We start from the raw sequence: 19,801 nt of genomic DNA on the forward strand, positions 1-19,801 counted from the left end.
AGCCTTGCCACCAAACCAGCTGATACTGGTATATCTGATGAATTTAACTGTGCATTATTGTTGAAAATAGTTGATCATATTATTTTTATTTGTCAAGAAATAGTATGTTTCGCACCTAGGGCCAAAAATGAGACTTTTCCGGGCTCGAAATCGGTTTTCAAGTCCGAGGCCGTAGGCCGAGGACAAGATAAGATTGAGAGCCGGAAATACATTTTTTCCCATGGTGCAAACGCTATTTTTTGCCACACAAAAAAAAAATATATTGTAACATATTGTAATTTGGATAGATAAATAAAAATCCCTAGCTGAAATATTTATAGGTCTAAGTGAAGTAATTGGATAATATCGCCAAAGAGATAACATAAAGATTAGATAATATCAGACATCCTAGCTAAACTGTACAACAGCCTAAGAGGAATTGAAATGATTTTTTGCTAATATATAAAATTATATGAAATATTGAAAATTGAGGTTAGGCATAAACATTTAGTGATCGGCGACCTAACGATCGACCGAGCCATACAACGTAGAATCTGACCAAACACCTTGGCAGAAATTTATTGTGGCAAAACGGTATGCAATTTGAGGAACTAAAGGTCTCACGTGGCTAATTATTATGATGTATGAAACAGATAATAACATATAAAAAATTAATTAGCATGTAGAGAGCATATTTAAAAACCCAATAAAAATAATTAAATGTATTAAGGAAGTAGGAGGTTACCAGGCGCATGAATACTGTAATAATTTGCATGCACCAATCACATAATGGCAATTGATAGGCGGCAATAGTGAGCCGATTCAAAAATATTTGTATATATTTCTACAAATAAATAGAGTTTATGAAAAAATTGTTGTATATTCTATGTTTTGGATATGGCCCGAAGGCAAAGAAATTATTATATATATAACATAAGTAATAGTTTAATATTTTGGCACAGTCTATTTGAGCCTTGAATGGCAGAGGACTAGAATATTCAAATTTTATGCAAATTTGAAAATCAGAAATGAGAATTGTAAAATTGAGAAACGAGAACCACACTTGCCTGCCAACTGCCACCATGAGAGGTCACTAAAAATTATAGAGCATAATACCTTGTAATAATTTAAAGTTAAATTGAATTACCAAATTTCTTATAAGACTTTGTGATGCTCTTATAAAGCAAAAGTCATTTTTGAATAATTTTGTAACCCCTTGAAAGAGACGACTCCGGCTACAATAATCCAGGACCACCAGGAGTTGGATCGACATCAGCAGCTCATAAGAAAATTCTGACACGTGGGTGGAAAATATTGAAATAGTGATAGGGCGCCCTCAGTGCTTCGAAATTAAATAAGAATCAAAGCTAGCTCATCGAAAGGGTTTTCTTATGAATTAAGAATTTGGTAAAAAATACTTGCGCAAGTAAATGTAGTATTAAAGGTATTTTATTAGAAAGTAACGAATAAATCCACATATCAGAAGTTCTATAAATCAAAGAAGTATAAAATCTAGGCTGTTAATACACATTCATATGATCATTAATTTCTGCAATATAATTTTTGATAGTTTGTTGTAGCTCTGATTCACTAGATGAATTGCTCTATTTATTCCGTCAGGTGCCGAATCTCGTACCCTGAGATAAAATATATACTCATTACAAAGAAATCTATTAGATACCCTAGAGTTTAATATATATATTTGGATTATTAGTTGTCAATTTATCAAGTTGATTTTTAGAATTTAGTTTTAATGGAATTGTCCAAGTCGACAGGCATTAGCAAGCTGATATTGCAGCTACATGCAAATAGATGCATATGATCATAAAAGTGAAAGCACATGGTAACGTTTCGTGCTATAAAAATTTAGAGAATAGTATTTAGCCTGTGATATTTTATCGATCTCGATTATTGTTCTATTTTATATTATATATTTTTTATTGCTCTATATATTTTTTGCTCTGATTTATTTTTTGCAATATTTGTTAATATATATATCAAATTGTTTATGGTGTGCGATTTATTTTTTATTCCTCAATACTATAGGATAAGTACCATATATATATTTTTTAATGAATTGTCAGAATTATAGTGGAAGCTCATATCTGGGCCTATAAAGATTTTTATGAGACTGTATCCTATGAAAAACCACGACCTAATTTTTATAATTATTAAAATATTTCATGCTCTACCGACTGATGCCAAGCAGGAGGCTAATTGTTATTTAACTATAAAAAATAATGTAACAATATATAATATATATATATATATATATATATATATATATATTGTCACGACTAGCTCAATATTTCCTTGGAAAATCATGATTATGGAGAAGAAAATGGAAATTAAAAAAGAAAAACTAGCCTCACCAAACACATCAGTGGAAATCTTGGAAAATCTTTATCAATAACGCAATTCCGAAAAAAATTAATTATCATTCTATAAAAACAAACTATCTGGATTATTATTTGAGAGCCTAATTATATTTTACTAATTTATTTTAGCAAATATTCAAAGTAAAGTAGTTCAAGGTAGAGAAAGCCTAACCTCCAACACTTGCATACCATTACGGAAAAGTAATTAATCATTGTAAAACTTCTATTTCTATATTAACAGAAGTTGCAGAGCACTATTTTGTAATGAGATCAAGCTCATAAATCTCACTTTTTAACATATTAAATATATTAAATTGATCTGAAAAACTTTGAAGACCACGTGAAAAATCACAATTTTCAAACACTTATATTTCTAAAAATACAGAAATTCTTACAAAACAAATTACCACACATGAAAGAAGGAATTTTGATGTACATTACATGTAAATTTCAAATTCCTAAGCTCCAAAAAAGTGTATTTGTAGTTTTTTGTGTTCGAGACATGTTGAGTGGAGCTTGACTCAAGCAGCCTGCACATCCTTTTGTTTAAATAAAATAAGAATCTACTCTCTGTTAGTTTCTGTGGGAATAGTTTAATCTAACTTAAAATTTGAAATAGTGAACTGAATTATTGTGATGGAGATTCAAAACTTAAAATGTTTATGAACTCCAAAAGTTAGTCAAAATGGCGGCACACTATAAATACCTGTGGAGACGTCAGCTCGAGACAGTCAGCAGCCAAATTTCTGAATCTCCAGACCATTCATGTTATAAGTGTTTTCTGTGTGCCAATGTAGTCAATATCCGTGTGCTTGGGCTGAGAGGCGAGACGGACAACGGACAACGAGCGCATCAAACAACGGTGAAGAGGACCGCTGCGTGCTGAACCACGGACAGAGCCTACACGGGGACCAGGACGACGCTGCATGACTGGACCAACTCCGCCGCTGAGGGCATTACCGACAACCACGGCCAAAAGACGACCTCTATGCTGAACCCGATCGCTCAAACAAACCAGGTCATATTGATAAAATATCCATAGTAAATTGAGAAATTCATAAGAACACCCTTGGAAAGAACATTCAATTAATTTCATGAAGGCTTGAAAGTGCAATAAATTATCAAACTTATTCAAAACATCCACACCCTGATTATAAAATTGAATTAAAACGTTGATCAGAATCTCTAAAAGGAATTCTTTATTTCATAGTTTATAAGTGACTCTATGAGAGGCTATCTTCTTGGCTCGAAAATTCTTCATCTATGACCTACAAACGTGGGCCATTTTTGACACATGGCCCCAACTAGTGTTGCATTAAGTTTGATTAATAATTGCACAAGCCAATATTAGATCTTTTTCAATTTCACCAAATTAATTTATTTACAACAATTTTTTGAGGCGACTCATTTGCGCTCAGTTTAGTCACAATCCGTATATGATTTATCAATACGGGAGATCAAAGATCAATGTCATAATAATTTTTTACTCAAATATTCAAAGAAATTCTCAAATTATCAGAATTCATAAGCATATTGAATCTGTTTATTCCCACAGAAACAGTTTGTCTAAGATTTCTCGTATTATTTTGTGTTTGATGTTTATTTTGCACGTTTGGAGATTCTCATAGGAATGTAATTTGGCTGCATGAATTTTTGTGTTTGAAATTTTATGTTTGAAATTTTCCAAGATAAATTCTTTCAGTTATCGTAATTGTTGCTATTAGTGCCCTATAATTGATTTTAGTTTTGATAATAATATTACCTGGAGTTTATAGAATAGGAAAGGTCAATCTAAAAAGATGGCTAATAATAATAATGCCGAATCCGAATCTCAAGATAGATTACCAAACAATGAATTCAGTAGAGAAAGTTTGGCCCTCTTATCATCAACACAAGTTGAAGGAAACAAATCCGAATATAGTGAAACTCATTTTTCTCCCACTTCAATAAGAAATTCTGCTAGTTCTCCTCAAGCTAGTAATAAAGACGATAATGAAGTTACTTTAAAAAGTCTAGCCGAATCAATGAAGAGTCTTTTTGCTATGCAGCTTAGTCATAGGAATTTAACTGAAGAGATTAAAAATAGTACTCAACAAGTAACAGCTCAGTTCTCAGCTAAGGTTGAAGAGCATTCCGAGAAAATTTCAGAGAATAGACAAGCAATCATAGAGATAAATGACAAGATAAGTCAGATTAAAGAACAGGAAATGGTAAACGTTCGCGTTCATTTACAAAGTCAGATTAACGAAACACATGCCGAAATTACTAAAATAGAAGAAACCTGTCTTATCAATGAACTAGTGAAGGAAAAATCACCTAATGGATATGAGGTATGTGGTGCATCCAATCTTTCAGCAAATCTAGGTCAATTCAATAATACCCCAAAAACCCCGCAACCAAAAGAATTCATGAATCAAATCATAGCTATAAATGAACTTCAAACAATACCATGGAAAATCTGGCGTCTACAGCTTGTGGCTCAGCATCTCAGAGGTGAAGCTCTAACATTCTTTAGAAGTCGTATGGAGGATTTTAATAATTTGGGTGACTTCACTAAGGCATTCCTAGACCGATTCTGGTCCTTATCAAAACAACAAACTGTCTTAAACAAGATAATAACATGCAGTTTCAATAGTAGAACAGATACATATAGCGATTTTGCAGCAGAAATAAAATATTTCAGCTCTTTATTAGATAACCCACTTTCCGAAATTAATTTGGTTCAGATAATAACACAGAAATTCCCTTACAACGTTCAGCTAGCACTCTCTTGTCCTCAAATCAATAATCTGCGTGACTTGGAAGATTGTCTGAATAGAATTCAGACAATAAACGACAACAACCCACGAGTCAATCACAAAAGACTCGACGCAACCAACAACGACGAGCGGCTATCAGCAGGCATCAGAGAAGCAGACAGCACGTATCCTGAGAGTCGCAGATGGGAGCCTCGTAGATGGGAGCCTAGTGGATGGGAGCCTCGTAGATGGGAGCCTAGTGGATGGGAGCCTCGTAGATTGGAGCCTAGCAGGCAGGAAGCAGGCCGAAGGACGTATGAAGGAGGAGACGGACCGCGACAGCAACAGCAACAGCCGCGACAGCAGGACCAGCGCCAGCAGCAGCAGAATCAGAGACCGCAGGAACAACGCCAACAACACCGCGACAATCAACGCAGATTTCACGAGAGTCAGCATGTGAGAGATGGAGGTTCCCACGCCAACAAACAGACACACTCGCCAAACCCGCCACAGAGCCCGAAGCCGAGTGATGCGCGACCGAGCCACCCTCACAGCACCGACCCCAGCAACAACAATCCATGTAGCAAGAATTCAAATTCAGGGACACCAATGAAAAATATCTGACAACTAAAGGAAAGGATAGTACCGATAGAAGAAGAAACAATCGAGAGAATTACGCCGAAATCGAGTGCTATCCTTCAACCAGACGCAAATGTGGGAGATAACATAAACAATAATTATGATGATTCGGAGATGTCTGAAACTTGTACTAAGGATTACGAAATTAATCAAATGAAATTATTCAGGCCTAGTAAGCTGTATAGTACTTATAATGAAAGAGAGATAAGTGGGAGTAATCGGAAGAAAGAAAAAACCGAAGGTATAATGAATGTAGATCGTGTGAATAATGTCGATTGTGTAGGGATTGTTGATTGTATTAAGGAAATAGAATTTAGAAAACAAAACAGTGATGAGGAGTCTGAAGCAAAGAAGAGGAAACACACTTGTTTTAAAGAAAATACTCCAAATAGAGTACGGGAAAGAGAATACATTTTTCATGAAAAGAACAACAATCACACATCACACGCGAGATACCGATGTTCGCGTATAAGAAATCGAAAACGTATGCGCTTCAAAAAGCATTGTGAACAGGCGGATTGCTCAAATGAAACTACTGGCAATGGAAAAGAAATTGAAACAGACCGTGATACTTTATCGGAAATAACGGCTTTTGGAAAGAGACCACTGCGAAACAGAGATAGCCTACCCTTGATTAACGAAACTGATAAACAGGCCTACTACGAAAGAAGAAATAATTTTGAACCTATTTCGAATGATAACGAAACCGCTACTAGCTCCAAACTACTAAATAAATCAATCAGATATTTCCCAGAGGACGAAAGTTCCACCCCCATGAAATTAAGAACCATATTCAGAGACGAGATAATCGCTGACTTATTAGAAGAAGATACAGGACATGAAGAAAACGAATTAAAAAAATTTCAAGCATTTATTGAATGTAATCTGTACGGTAAGAAAGTGCAAGCATTGATAGACACTGGTGCACAATGCAGTATTATTCAAGCTGATCTATTCTCCAGTATAGAGTCAAAGCAGAGAATTGAAACCCTACCGCTTAGTTCGACCTATATTCAAGGAATAAATCCGAGTCGCCAAGTAAAAATTCAAAAACAATGCCTGCTAGAAATACCGATGTTAAATAATGTAGTACTCTCTCACACATTCCTCGTTTATCCAGCATCCTGTCCAGATCTTATCATTGGCGTTGATTTTTTGAAATACTACCAAGCTATCATTGATTTGACCAATATGACACTATCCATTCGCCAAGGAAGAGAGGGAGCTATGCTAACCACTCCACTCATTTTAGAAGCGCAACACGTAGATACTCCTAAAATAAGAGTGATCGAACAAGGACCAAGTGATAGGCCTACACACATGCGTGAAGAAGGAGACGACGATTTCGTGAGATTGGACACTGAACAATGGCAATGTAGAGAGTCTGATGAAACCAAGGATAAACAATTATTCGAAGCATTATTAAATGACATTCGCTATAGTGATGAGTATCCAGAAGAGGGAAAAACTGAAATAATTGAACTATTACGCGAGCATGAGGACGTATTCTCGGAAACACCAGGTCGTGCAACCCATTTTAAATGTCAACTTAACGTTAAACCACATAAAGCATACTACAAAGAATTATTCAATACCCTTCACATTACGAAATGCAGCACAGATTGAAATAGATCGTATGGAGAGATTAGGAGTTGTAGAACCTTCTTTTTCACCTTACAGTTTACCCATAGTCTGTGTTGGCAAAAAAGACAATACTGTGAGATTATGCTTAGACGCTCGTCCTCTAAATAATATCCTGGAGGATGACCGAGAAACACCTATGCAAATTGATGAGGCACTACAAACGTTTCACGGAAAATCCATATATTCAACCGTTGATCTTAGTTCTGGTTATTGGCAAGTAGAGGTAGCAGAAGAGTCACGTGATTACTTATCATTTCTATTCAATGGAAGGAATTTACGTTTTACAAGACTTGCCTTTGGTATACGAAACGCAATGGCTATTTTCATCAAGTGCTTACGACAAGCCCTGGGAGAGGATATTGCGGAATTTTGCACGGTATACGTAGATGATGCTTTGTTGCCTCACACACTATACACGAGCACTGTCATCATTTAAACACAATCTTCCAGCGTCTAAGAGAAAATGGGCTTAAGCTAAGGTTATCAAAATGCAATCTATTTAAACGACAGGTACATTTCTTAGGGCATATTATAAATGAAAAAGGTATCACTCAGAATGAGGAGAAAATATTAGCAATCAGAAATTTTCCTTCGCCAAAGAATCGAAAACAATTACAAAAGTTTATAGGCTTTCTACAATTTTACAGGAAATTCAGTAAGAATTTGTCTCATTACACCAAGCAATTCAGTCATATACTTTCGTCAAAAAATTTGTGGAGATGGAGTGATGAAGAAGAGAGAGTTTTTTGTGAAATAAAGGAACGTTTCTTGGAAGTAGTTATGCTGCATCACCCCGATTTATCAAAACCATTTTTCATAAACGTGGATGCGTCGCATTAGGCCATAGGGGCTGAAATTTTTCAGTTCGATAAGAATAATGAAAAAGGCATTATAGCTTTCTACAGCAAAACTTTGAAAAATGCACAGAGAAAATATTCGGTGACAGAAAAAGAATTGTTAAGTCTATTAGAAGTATGTTTACGATACCGCACTCTACTTCTGGGACAGAAAATTTTTGTCAACACAGATCATAAAGCTTTAACATTTTTCAGAACTGCAAAATTGACAAACAATCGCATCTCTCGTTGGTTTTTAGCGCTACAAGAATTCAATTTAGAACTAACACACCTTCCAGGAAAGAGTAATCAAACCGCAGATTTTTTGTCACGAGAAATAGATGCTACTTACAACAACGAAACAACCTTCAATTGCTATACTACAGATTACATACAAGGTGTGCCGTTTCCAGTTAATATAGCTCCTCTAGTACACAAAAGACTGCTAACTCCTTCAAAAATACAGGAAGCTCAAACAGACGATCCACACTTGAATTACATAATCAAAAGATACTAAGTACTTGCATGTACAAACATCTTCTATGTTAAATAAGTGTATTTATCATTGTTTAATAATTTGTGTTGATCATAATAATCTAAGCAGAACTTGAAATGAAAAATTATAAAAAAAAAAAAAAAAAAAAATCACGAGAATTAAAACTCGCAAAAATAATAAGTACTTGCATGTACGAACATCTTCTATGTTGAATAAGTGTACTTATAAATGTTTAATAATTTATGTTGATCATAATAATCAAAGTAGAACTTAAAATGAAAAATTATAAAAAATCACGAGAATAAACCTCGCAAAAATACTAAGTACTTGCATGTACAACATCTTCAATGTCGAATAAGTGTAGTCATAATAATCAATGATAGAGTAGATAAAATGAATAATAAGGAAATATTTCACAAGACGTTTTATGTATTTTCCACCGACCAACTGGAATTAGTCACTCGCCGGAAAGGGAGCCTATGTCACGACTAGCTCAATATTTCCTTGGAAAATCATGATTATGGAGAAGAAAATGGAAATTAAAAAAGAAAAACTAGCCTCACCAAACACATTAGTGGAAATCTTGGAAAATCTTTATCAATAACGCAATTCCGAAAAAAATTAATTATCATTCTATAAAAACAAACTATCTGGATTATTATTTGAGAGCCTAATTATATTTTACTAATTTATTTTAGCAAATATTCAAAGTAAAGTAGTTCAAGGTAGAGAAAGCCTAACCTCCAACACTTGCATACCATTACGGAAAAGTAATTAATCATTGTAAAACTTCTATTTCTATATTAACAGAAGTTGCAGAGCACTATTTTGTAATGAGATCAAGCTCATAAATCTCACTTTTTAACATATTAAAATATTAAATTGATCTGAAAAACTTTGAAGACCACGTGAAAAATCACAATTTTCAAACACTTATATTTCTAAAAATACAGAAATTCTTACAAAACAAATTACCACACATGAAAGAAGGAATTTTGATGTACATTACCTGTAAATTTCAAATTCCTAAGCTCCAAAAAAGTGTATTTGTAGTTTTTTGTGTTCGAGACATGTTGAGTGGAGCTTGACTCAAGCAGCCTGCACATCCTTTTATTTAAATAAAATAAGAATCTACTCTCTGTTAGTTTCTGTGGGAATAGTTTAATCTAACTTAAAATTTGAAATAGTGAACTGAATTATTGTGATGGAGATTCAAAACTTAAAATGTTTATGAACTCCAAAAGTAAGTCAAAATGGCGGCACACTATAAATACCTGTGGAGACGTCAGCTCGAGACAGTCAGCAGCCAAATTTCTGAATCTCCAGACCATTCATGTTATAAGTGTTTTCTGTGTGCCAATGTAGTCAATATCCGTGTGCTTGGGCTGAGAGGCAAGACGGACAACGGACAACGAGCGCATCAAACAACGGTGAAGAGGACCGCTGCGTGCTGAACCACGGACGGAGCCTACACGGGGACCAGGACGACGCTGCATGACTGGACCAACTCCGCCGCTGAGGGCATCACCGACAACCACGGCCAAAAGACGACCTCTATGCTGAACCCGATCGCTCAAACAAACCAGGTCATATTGATAAAATATCCATAGTAAATTGAGAAATTCATAAGAACACCCTTGGAAAGAACATTCAATTAATTTCATGAAGGCTTGAAAGTGCAATAAATTATCAAACTTATTCAAAACATCCACACCCTGATTATAAAATTGAATTAAAACGTTGATCAGAATCTCTAAAAGGAATTCTTTATTTCATAGTTTATAAGTGACTCTATGAGAGGCTATCTTCTTGGCTCGAAAATTCTTCATCTATGACCTACAAACGTGGGCCATTTTTGACAATATATATATATATATATATATATATATATTATATATATATATGAGAATAATATTGTTTATTAAGCACTTCCAAAGCAAAATTGGAATGTCATAGCTGTAGCAAATCTGAGGTAATCTGAATATCAGGAAATTGTCCAAGTATTTTTATTTTTTATTCTGATTTGTCTAAATAACCTCAATTATGTGGGAGGTTGAGTTTATACTTTTTTATTCTTTCAAATGACAATAAAATGATATTATTATAAATGTTCTAATTATTGAATAATAAACTCAAATAATGAAAAGTTTTTTGATCAGCTGTTTTAGCACACTTGAAATTCAGCGGCCGGAAAGAAACCTGTTCTGACATCAGACGAGAGCCGTCTGCAAACAATGTCTTTCAGATCTACTTAGGGACTGGAATAAAGCAGCTGCTTTATTCATGGTATATTTGACTCTCCTGAACATCTTAAAAAGCCAGAAAAGATCAAATAACTATTTTTATTGTGTAAATTTGAAATTGAATGAGGTGAAGAGAGACTGTATTTTTTATTGGTGGTCTAGCACACTCTAAACCAAAATTTGTTAGATATTTTTCTATATATAATGTGTTGAACAATTAATGGTATGGTAACAAATTAATTAATTTCATGTGTTGTGATGTACATCTGAAGAACATTTTTCAAATCTTTGCTTGAATTCCAGCCTTATTGTCAAATAAATAAGGGGGTCTTTACCCAGAGGATTTTTTAACAATAGGCTTCAATAATTAAATTGAAATATTTATTTTTTTAAACAAGCAATTCTTGTTAATGGTACTAACTCAGAGAGAAGAAAAATTGACCCTAACTAATATTAAAGTTAATTGTTATTTCTAATGTGTACTAGTGCATTCTCATTTATATTAATGGATTTTTATTAATGGGGAGAGCAAAAATTGATACTTTTTGAATTTATTGTTAAACTTTCTCTGACCAATTGAATACAAGACTAATAATTGCACAAAGTCTTCTATTCACAGAACTACTAGTGATGTTAATTATTTGTGTGTCATTGGAACCCGGTTTCCTATTTTAACATTTTGTAATTTCTCTATAAAATTTAAACATGTATTGTAAGTTTAAAATTTATTTATTCTGCAGAAAATACGGAAAGGAAGACTAGAGACACCTCCTAGACCTTCCACGCTTACCAGAAAAGCTACTCCCAGTATCACATCCCCGGATTTGACTCCCAGGAAAATCAATTTGGAGTCTCAACTCAGTCAACTGCACAAAACACAGGTGAATTTGACACAAGTCAGGAAGAAACTGAAGTACTACAAACAGAAGAGTGACAGATTAAAGAGAAGGTTGGTCCCACTGAAAAATATTATTATTGAATTGAGAAAGAGAAATCTGATTAGAGAGTGTAATATTACAATTTTCTCAATTAAAAAGTGAATCTTCAATTTGATATTCAAGATATCAATGAGATAAAAAATATCGGTGTAATCGATATGTGGACTAAACTTTCACTGGGAATTTATCAGATACACTTGTGTTGAACATCCTACTGTAATAAAGTTATATTTCTGAATTAACAGATAATTCTAAACAACATAAAGGGTGAATAAATTTAAAATAACTTTAAAAATAAAGTTTTATTGAGTATAATAAATGAAATTTGTGGAGTTGTATCCTTTATTAGTGAGGTTGGCATTGATGACGTTTTTAAGGTGTGTCCTTTGAGAAAACGAGCTATGTAGCTCCCTCAGAAAAAATGGCTGCTGGCTGAAATAGAATCGTTTTTGTCCTGTTGAAAATTTTCTGTTTAAGTGAAGTTTAAAATGTTTTATTTGAGATCTGAATAATTTTATCATTTTCTAAATGTGTGTTGAATGTATCTTATAATTTCGAAGTAAGTCTGTAGCCAAACAAATGAATTCAATATGAAGAGATAAGTATTTTTAGCTTGTAAGAGTTTCCTGTTTAAGTATCAAATGGTTTTGTTCAGTAAATTTTTGTTGTAAATTGCCCAAGTATTATGAAAATTATAAGTTGATTTGCTCTGAACTGAATTTCTTATTCATAAGCATTAGATCCATCCATGATATATGAAGATATCAGCTTATTTGGAACCGATGACTTTTCTTAGATGATAGGTGAAAGCTATCCAACCTATTTGGATAAAATTTGGTAGCACAGCAAGAGGAAGAAAACATTGTACTTGATTCATTACCAGACATAACCAAACATATTTGCAGTAGGGCCAAAAGCAAAGGGAAGTTCTCTGCTGAATTAAGAAACTTCACACTAACTTTAAAATTTTTCCCCCAAAGGGATATAGGTAGTTATGTTAGGAAATCATTTGCAAAATTGCTTCCACATCCTTGTACAATTGCAAAATGGTATCAGACTGTGAATGGGGACCCAAGATTCTGCAAAGAAGCCCTTTTGGCTATAAAAACCAAAGCAGCAGCAACATCATATTCACTTCTGTGCTCATTGATTGTGGATGAGATGGCGATTAGAAAATCTCTACAGTGGGATGGGCATATAGATACTTTGGATATGCAAATTTCACTATTAATAATGAAACTGAGAATGAAGCTAATGAAGCTTATACCTTACTGTTGCAGTGTTTGAACAACATCTGGAAGATACCAATTGGTTTTTTTTTTATTTCGGAACTCACTAGTGACCAACAATAATAAAAAAATCTGGTGTGGTACACTCACACAACTTTCCTTGTTCATTGAACTGTAAGCTCAATTCTTAAAGGAGAATAATTTAGGGGAATAACATTATGACGATTGGCAGCAACATATTTGAAACTATGATCAGACTACTGTATATGTGTATATATATATATATAATTGTTATCAGAGTACTTTTTCCTTTGTGTATATTGTGAAATTCGATGATTTTTTCTAAAGTCAAAACAGCTGTTCTACAGATGAAATATCTCGACTATGTGTTCTTTTTATGAACTGCTCTACCTACCTACCTCATGCACAACAAAGTCTATTTCTCAGGGATGGAGTGGACCCCCCATTAGTTTCCCACAAACAGGAGACTACGAAAAGGAAACATGCCAGTTAATAGAGCTGATAAATAACTATACAGGGTATGAATTTGAAAAAAATCGGTCAAGTCATTTTTGAGAAAATCGTGAGAAACATGGTTTTTTAGTAATAATCCGCCATTTTTCTCAAGAATATTACGGAGCTCCTGCAATTTTCCCAGAAATGAGACTCATGGCAGTTCATAGTGCTTATGAATAGCTATCCATGGTATGAATTTGATATGAATTTTTCCATAAGCATGAGTTTACAAGCTAGAACTATGAAATCGATTTATCATGACTACTTTAAGATAGAGACTTGCAAATGGTCTCTATCTCTTCATTACAACAAGACGAATAAGAATATTAATGATGGAAAAAACGAAAATTATATAATATTAAGGTGTCCTATTCCACCTTCTAGGTTTCCTAATAATTGCGAAGTATTGCTACAACGCGGACTAGCTACAGTCGGATATGGGTTGGGGTCAGTAGTCGTACTGACAGGTGGAGTTACCGGACCTACACTTCTCCCTCTATCCTGATTCTTTACCCTCTGCTTCTTTCGCGAGATTTTTACTTTCAGTGGAAGAGTGTTTGCCCGTGCCGTTGCTGGCCGATTCGGCCCTCGGCCTTTGGAATACAGGGTGGGTGTTAAGGGAGATTAAGATAACCCTATACAAGGAGACGGATCTGACTATCAGATCCCTACCAATAATTCTATTTATAAAGGTAGTACGCAATCTGAACCAACTGCGAATTGACGGCGAGCAAGCTGTACCTGCAAGCCCGGGATGTGGTTTTTCTATGGGGTTTAAGGTAAGAGCTATGGGGTAAAGGTATGACGGAACTATGGAGTTATTAGTAGTATTTAAGATGTAGTTAAATAGGGCACGGTATAGGGTGTAAGCTATAGAGAATAGGGTGCAGGGTATGAGGTATACGGTATAGGGTATAGGGAACAGAGAATCAATAATAAGATTATTATTCTCTACAGCAAATAAATATCTGCTCAATGATCCGCAATCTGAGAATTGCGCTCTAGCTCTCAGCAAGCTGGACCTGCTAGCTAAATACAGTATATCAATTTCAATTACGTGGTAATTAAAGTTTAGAGGATGAGGTTCTAGGTGGAGGATTTCTGAATCGCGAGCCTGCAGCTGCGAAAGGATTTTCAGCAATTCTGAAACTGCTAAACGGGATTTCCGCGCTAATCTGGTGACTGCGCGCCGCTTATTAAGGGCCAATCTGTGACTGCCCTTAAGGGTATGGGAATCGCTCTCAATCGTCCAAAACGCTTTTAAATTAATAGTCAGTATGTCGACTATTATGAGAGGATAGAAAAGATTTCTCACAGACACAGTCTGTAGAATAATATCGGGAAGACAACAGTCTGTCGTTGTCAGGGTAGGAAAGGCTTCTTCCAGGATTTTCCACAAGGAAAATATCGAGTCAGAGACTCCTAATTCAGGAAAAGATTTCAATAGACTTTTCCAAGTAATTGCCAGTCTAAGGACTACCACAAGATCGATCTCTAATTTGCAACTGAGATCACGGGGAAAATTCGTGAGTTTCCACAGGTAAAGCCAGCAAATAATATTTGCTATTGAAGGAGACAGGTTTCTAAGAATTTTAGAAAGGATTCACGGTTCTGAAAACCCGCGACTAGGATGATCTCGAATCTGAAACTGAGATCAGGAAGGATTTTAACACAGGAAGAATTAAGAGAAAGAAAGAGAAAGGATGCCGCAGTCTGAAAACTTCGGCAAGGAAGTCCTCAAGCTGTACCTGAGAGCTAGAAGGACTTTAGTAAAGGGAAAGTTGAGAGAAAGTAGGAGAAAGGATGCCGCAGTCTAGAAACTTCAACAAGGAAGTCCTCAAGCTGTACCTGAGAGCTAGAAGGATTTTAGAATAGGGAAAGTGAAGAGAAAGAAAGAGAATGGACATCACAGTCTAGAAACTTCGACAAGGACAAACTCAAGCTGCACCTGAGTTCTCAAAAATAATCTGCTATAAGAGCCTAGCTAAATTTCCCACTCAACTATTTGTAGCACAAACTTGAGATCCCTTACAGGTTTCAAAACCGAGGATAACTCATTCACCCCCAGTGATACGAATTTAGGAAAAATAACTGACAAGAAAGAAAATCCCCCAGGAAGTTCTATCTTCAAGTTGCCCGGAACTCGTCCAACAATATTCTATGTTAACACAAAATAGAATAATTCTCCTATAAATAATTAATATCGGGAATGTCGTAAGGAGAGGAGATTCGTGACCCGATCTCACGCTCAACCACCAAACAACTGCCCTAAATGAAACCTACAAGGACAGAGAATCCCCCAGGAAAATCCACCTTCAAACAGTCGGCAATTCGACATACAATATTCCATTCACTAAAATACAGAATAGAATATTAACCCTCTAGTACACCACTATTAGGAACGCCACTCGGAATGCAGCCGTACACGAACCCATTCACCGAACAACTGCCCTAAATGAAACCTACAAGGACAGAGAATCCCCCAGGAAAATCCACCTTCAAACAGTCGGCAATTCAACATACAATATTCCATTCACTAAAATACAGAATAGAATATTAACCCTCTAGTACACCACTATTAGGAATGCTGCTTGGAACGCAGCCGTACACGAACCCGTTCACCGAACAACTGCTTCTCTCCCAGGTCTTCTTGAAGCAGCACCCGGTCGCTGAAAATTAGGAGGCCGGGGCAAAGAGATTCCCGACCAATGAGAGTCTGAAAAGACGATCACGCCACTGGTCATGTGACAGGGTTTGAATCCACTAGTGCTGATGCTAAGGGTGCAGCTAATGATGACAATGATACTAATTGCTACACTAAATCAGGCCGGTAAACAATATTTCTCACCAGAAATTACAAGAAGAATGATACCGACTCAACTTGGTAGCCACTTATCGTTTTGATGATACGGCTGCTGCTGCTGCAATACAAAATACGAGAACACTCAGAGTGGTAAACAAGATCTGGAAATTTCTGGTTAGATGAATCCGCTGCTGATGATTCAAAGGGGTTGACGGCGATGGTGATGATGTACATACACTACTACAAGTCCAACAAGATATATCTGGCAGTCGACCCTATTCTTATTCTAAAACAGAATAAATTCGCTAATTTTACACTAGACAACGGCTCTCCATCCGTCACAAAAATTCACTTTGTGACACCCCACTCCTACTAAGGAGAGGGGGGGGGGGGTTGGTGATGAGAAGAAAATACAGCATCCGAGGTACCGGTTGACTCCGTGTTGAACCCATGATCACACACCTGAAGTACAGCACTCAAGAAAACAAGAAGGAAGTGAAAGAGAGAAGATAACAGGACGAATAAAGAGAGAGATGAAAGAAGAATGTCAAGCTGAAAAGAAGAATAATAATCAGTGCAGTAGGTCAGGCTTCTCAAACCCACAAGATAAGCATGACCTAACGCTGAAAAAGAAACAACCTGTTGCTCCAATGATTATAACAGCAATATTGGCAATAGACTTCGTCGCTCGTTATCTCCCGATAACACGATAACAACAGCACCTAGCTGACAGCAATGCAGGTATGGAGTAATCTGAAAAGAAAGGAAAAGTAAAACGGCGCACCACACCTTTAAAGAATGAAAAGAAAAAGATGAAAGAAGAAAAGAGAACCATTCACCCCTCATATGGAACACATTAGGAGTCTACCTAGTACTGCTCCTACACTCGAGCACATTGAAATGCACATTCGGCAACCCGCTCCACACATGAGCAATACTACCTATTCCTTTCGCTCTTCTCCATCGCCTTCTGTACTGTTGACAGCTGGAATACAATGAATTGTTATCAAAATCATTCACCCCTGATCTCCTTATCTCGGATCGGGTTTTCAATTCTCCTTTCTCACTAAATTCGCTACCACTATGGCAATTTTCAATCGAATGAGCTACACTACAACCTGAGTTAACTCTATTCAACTCGCCCCCTCTATATGAGGAAACCGAGACAGTACATCCCGTACCACAACTTTATCCTGCCTATTCTTAATATTTAAAGCATTCCCCTGCTTCTCTATATTTTTAGGACAGGTATAAAGTTCAATAGATTCAACTCTTTCATGGAGTTTTACTTTTTTCCCACTAACAGGAGCTTGTTCAAAGATAGGTGAAAACTTTTCAAGTTTTCTTACAGGGGGTTTATCTACCTTCTCCATCCGGGAGACAACTGATAATTTTCCCTCATCATCCCTACTCCTTAAGCGAATACCATGAGGCTGTAATTCTATTACAGCTCTCATATCACGGAGATTTTCCAATCCTAAAACCATTCGCGATTTTATATCGGGTGTGATAGCTACTTTCCATTTATAATTTTTCCCACAAACAATAACCGGTAATATGGGCTCCCCCTCTACTCCAAGACAGTTAGCTACTTCAGAAGAGATAAATGTTCTATCTGTCGTCGTATCAATTAAAGCATTGAGATCCATTCCACCTACTCCCACATGGACATAAATTCCACCTCCATCACTCTCACTCTCCCGTCTCTCGCTAGCTACTGTAGCAACTTTTGAGATACAAGACTTAGACATCCCTTCACGCTTTAAGCTACCTGTTACTCCATTATCTACTATACTAGGTTCCCACTCTACAATTCTATTACGCGTTTGAATATTCATATTATGATGCTTCATAAATGACATACCCAATGACACATTATGGGAAAGCCCCTCTACAACTACCGGTTGAAATGAAACTAAAATGTTTTCTATTTTTAAGTTAGTTATAATTTTTGTGGAAAAATTATTATACTTCCCATCAGTTAATACTTCATGGTGACCACACTTTTCTTTTCTAACACACCCTACTTGCTCTAACACTTTAAGAGCTTTCCCACTAATACAGGATACCTCTACTCCCCTATCTAACAGTGCAATAAATTTTTGCCCTGCAATTTCTACATCAATAAAAATGCGCTCATCCCCCAACTTTGACCTCGTACTTAAAACACGTCGTGATGACTTCACTACAGTGACTCATGATACGTTATTAGTTTCTGAGACACATTTACAATAATCAAAAATTTCTTTACACTTTTGACAACTAGAAATTTCGGTACAATTCGACTTCCAATGCCCTACTTTATTACAATTCCAACACTTAGGCTCTTGGATTTCTCCTACCCTATTTTCTCGCGTTTTCGACGTAGCCTTAGGTTGAAAATCATTCCGTTTTTCTCCATCATTTTTCGTGTTTTTCAGAGATAACCTCCCATTTTTCTCTTCAGCACGAATTGCCTCATACTCCCAGGTTACATCTAACAACTCATCCACATTTTTAACCCCTACACTACGAACGTATAATTTATACCTCGGTAATAAATTTAAATACAATCTTTGAAGCATCCTATCCCCCTCATAACTACCTAACCGTCTCATTAAGGTAAGCAAGGCTTCGGCATACTCATCAGCCGGTTCGCCCTCCCTCTGCTTCCTTGCAATGATCTGACTCTCAAGGTCGTTACTATAAGAATGGGGATAATAACGGAGTTTAAATGCCTCTACAAAATCAGCCCACGTCCTCCACTGGGAGTGACGATTCCGCATCCAAAGTAGGGCCCCTGCCTCCATCAGCTCTGGCAGGGCTATAAGAGATTGCTCCCCAGAGATCCCATATGCGCCCTGGAGTTCCGCGAGCCTCTCGATGAAACTGGGAGCATCCGATACACCATCAAAATGTAAATTCCAACTTCTTACCTTGTCGCAGACTTCTCCCTGACTATACGTGCCTGAAGAGCGGGCCAGTGCCGGCTCTGAACCTGGTTGAGAGGCAGCAGCGGTCCGGGATCGAAGGTGCTCGAACATCCTTCTCCTCAGCTCCTTCACAGTCCCCACTGCCGACAGGCCGAGACTCTCTAGGTAGCCGACCGCTTCCTCCTTATTCAGCCGATACACCCACGACACTCTGTGGTCAGCTTCGCGTTCCGCAAGGTCCTCCTGGCGGACCGCCTGTACGACTTTATCATCCTGATGAGTAGTCTCCTCTCCATGTACACTCATCGCAGATTGGGATTCACCTAAACCCTCTTCGCGATTTTCTTGGGCGCCAGACGTCTCAGCCCCACGTTTGGAGACGTCAGTTTTATTAAGGTGTCCTATTCCACCCTCTAGGTTTCCTAATAATTGCAAAGTATTGCTACAACG

The 19,801-nt window shown here is 36.5% G+C and overlaps 1 protein-coding gene across 1 annotated transcript; it reads left to right on the forward strand.

The window, feature by feature from the left end:
• Nucleotides 1-4,399: 4,399 nt before the first annotated feature.
• Nucleotides 4,400-5,719, forward strand: LOC120353104 (GATA zinc finger domain-containing protein 10-like). Its single transcript, XM_039435748.1, has 2 exons — nt 4,400-4,567; nt 5,084-5,719. The coding sequence occupies exons 1-2, from the start codon at nt 4,400-4,402 to the stop codon at nt 5,717-5,719; spliced, it is 804 nt and encodes a 267-aa protein (XP_039291682.1).
• Nucleotides 5,720-19,801: the final 14,082 nt, after the last annotated feature.

This window comes from Nilaparvata lugens, chromosome 9, assembly GCF_014356525.2.
Source record: "Nilaparvata lugens isolate BPH chromosome 9, ASM1435652v1, whole genome shotgun sequence".
In the NCBI taxonomy this organism is placed as follows: domain Eukaryota; kingdom Metazoa; phylum Arthropoda; class Insecta; order Hemiptera; family Delphacidae; genus Nilaparvata; species Nilaparvata lugens.

Bases quoted from the DNA above. Each gene is read 5' to 3' on its own strand.
- LOC120353104 (XM_039435748.1), top strand. From the start codon at position 4,400: ATGCAGCTTAGTCATAGGAATTTAACTGAAGAGATTAAAAATAGTACT. The intron at 4,568-5,083 runs GTAAACGTTCGC...AATTTGGTTCAG, and splicing joins AGATTAAAGAACAGGAAATG to ATAATAACACAGAAATTCCC.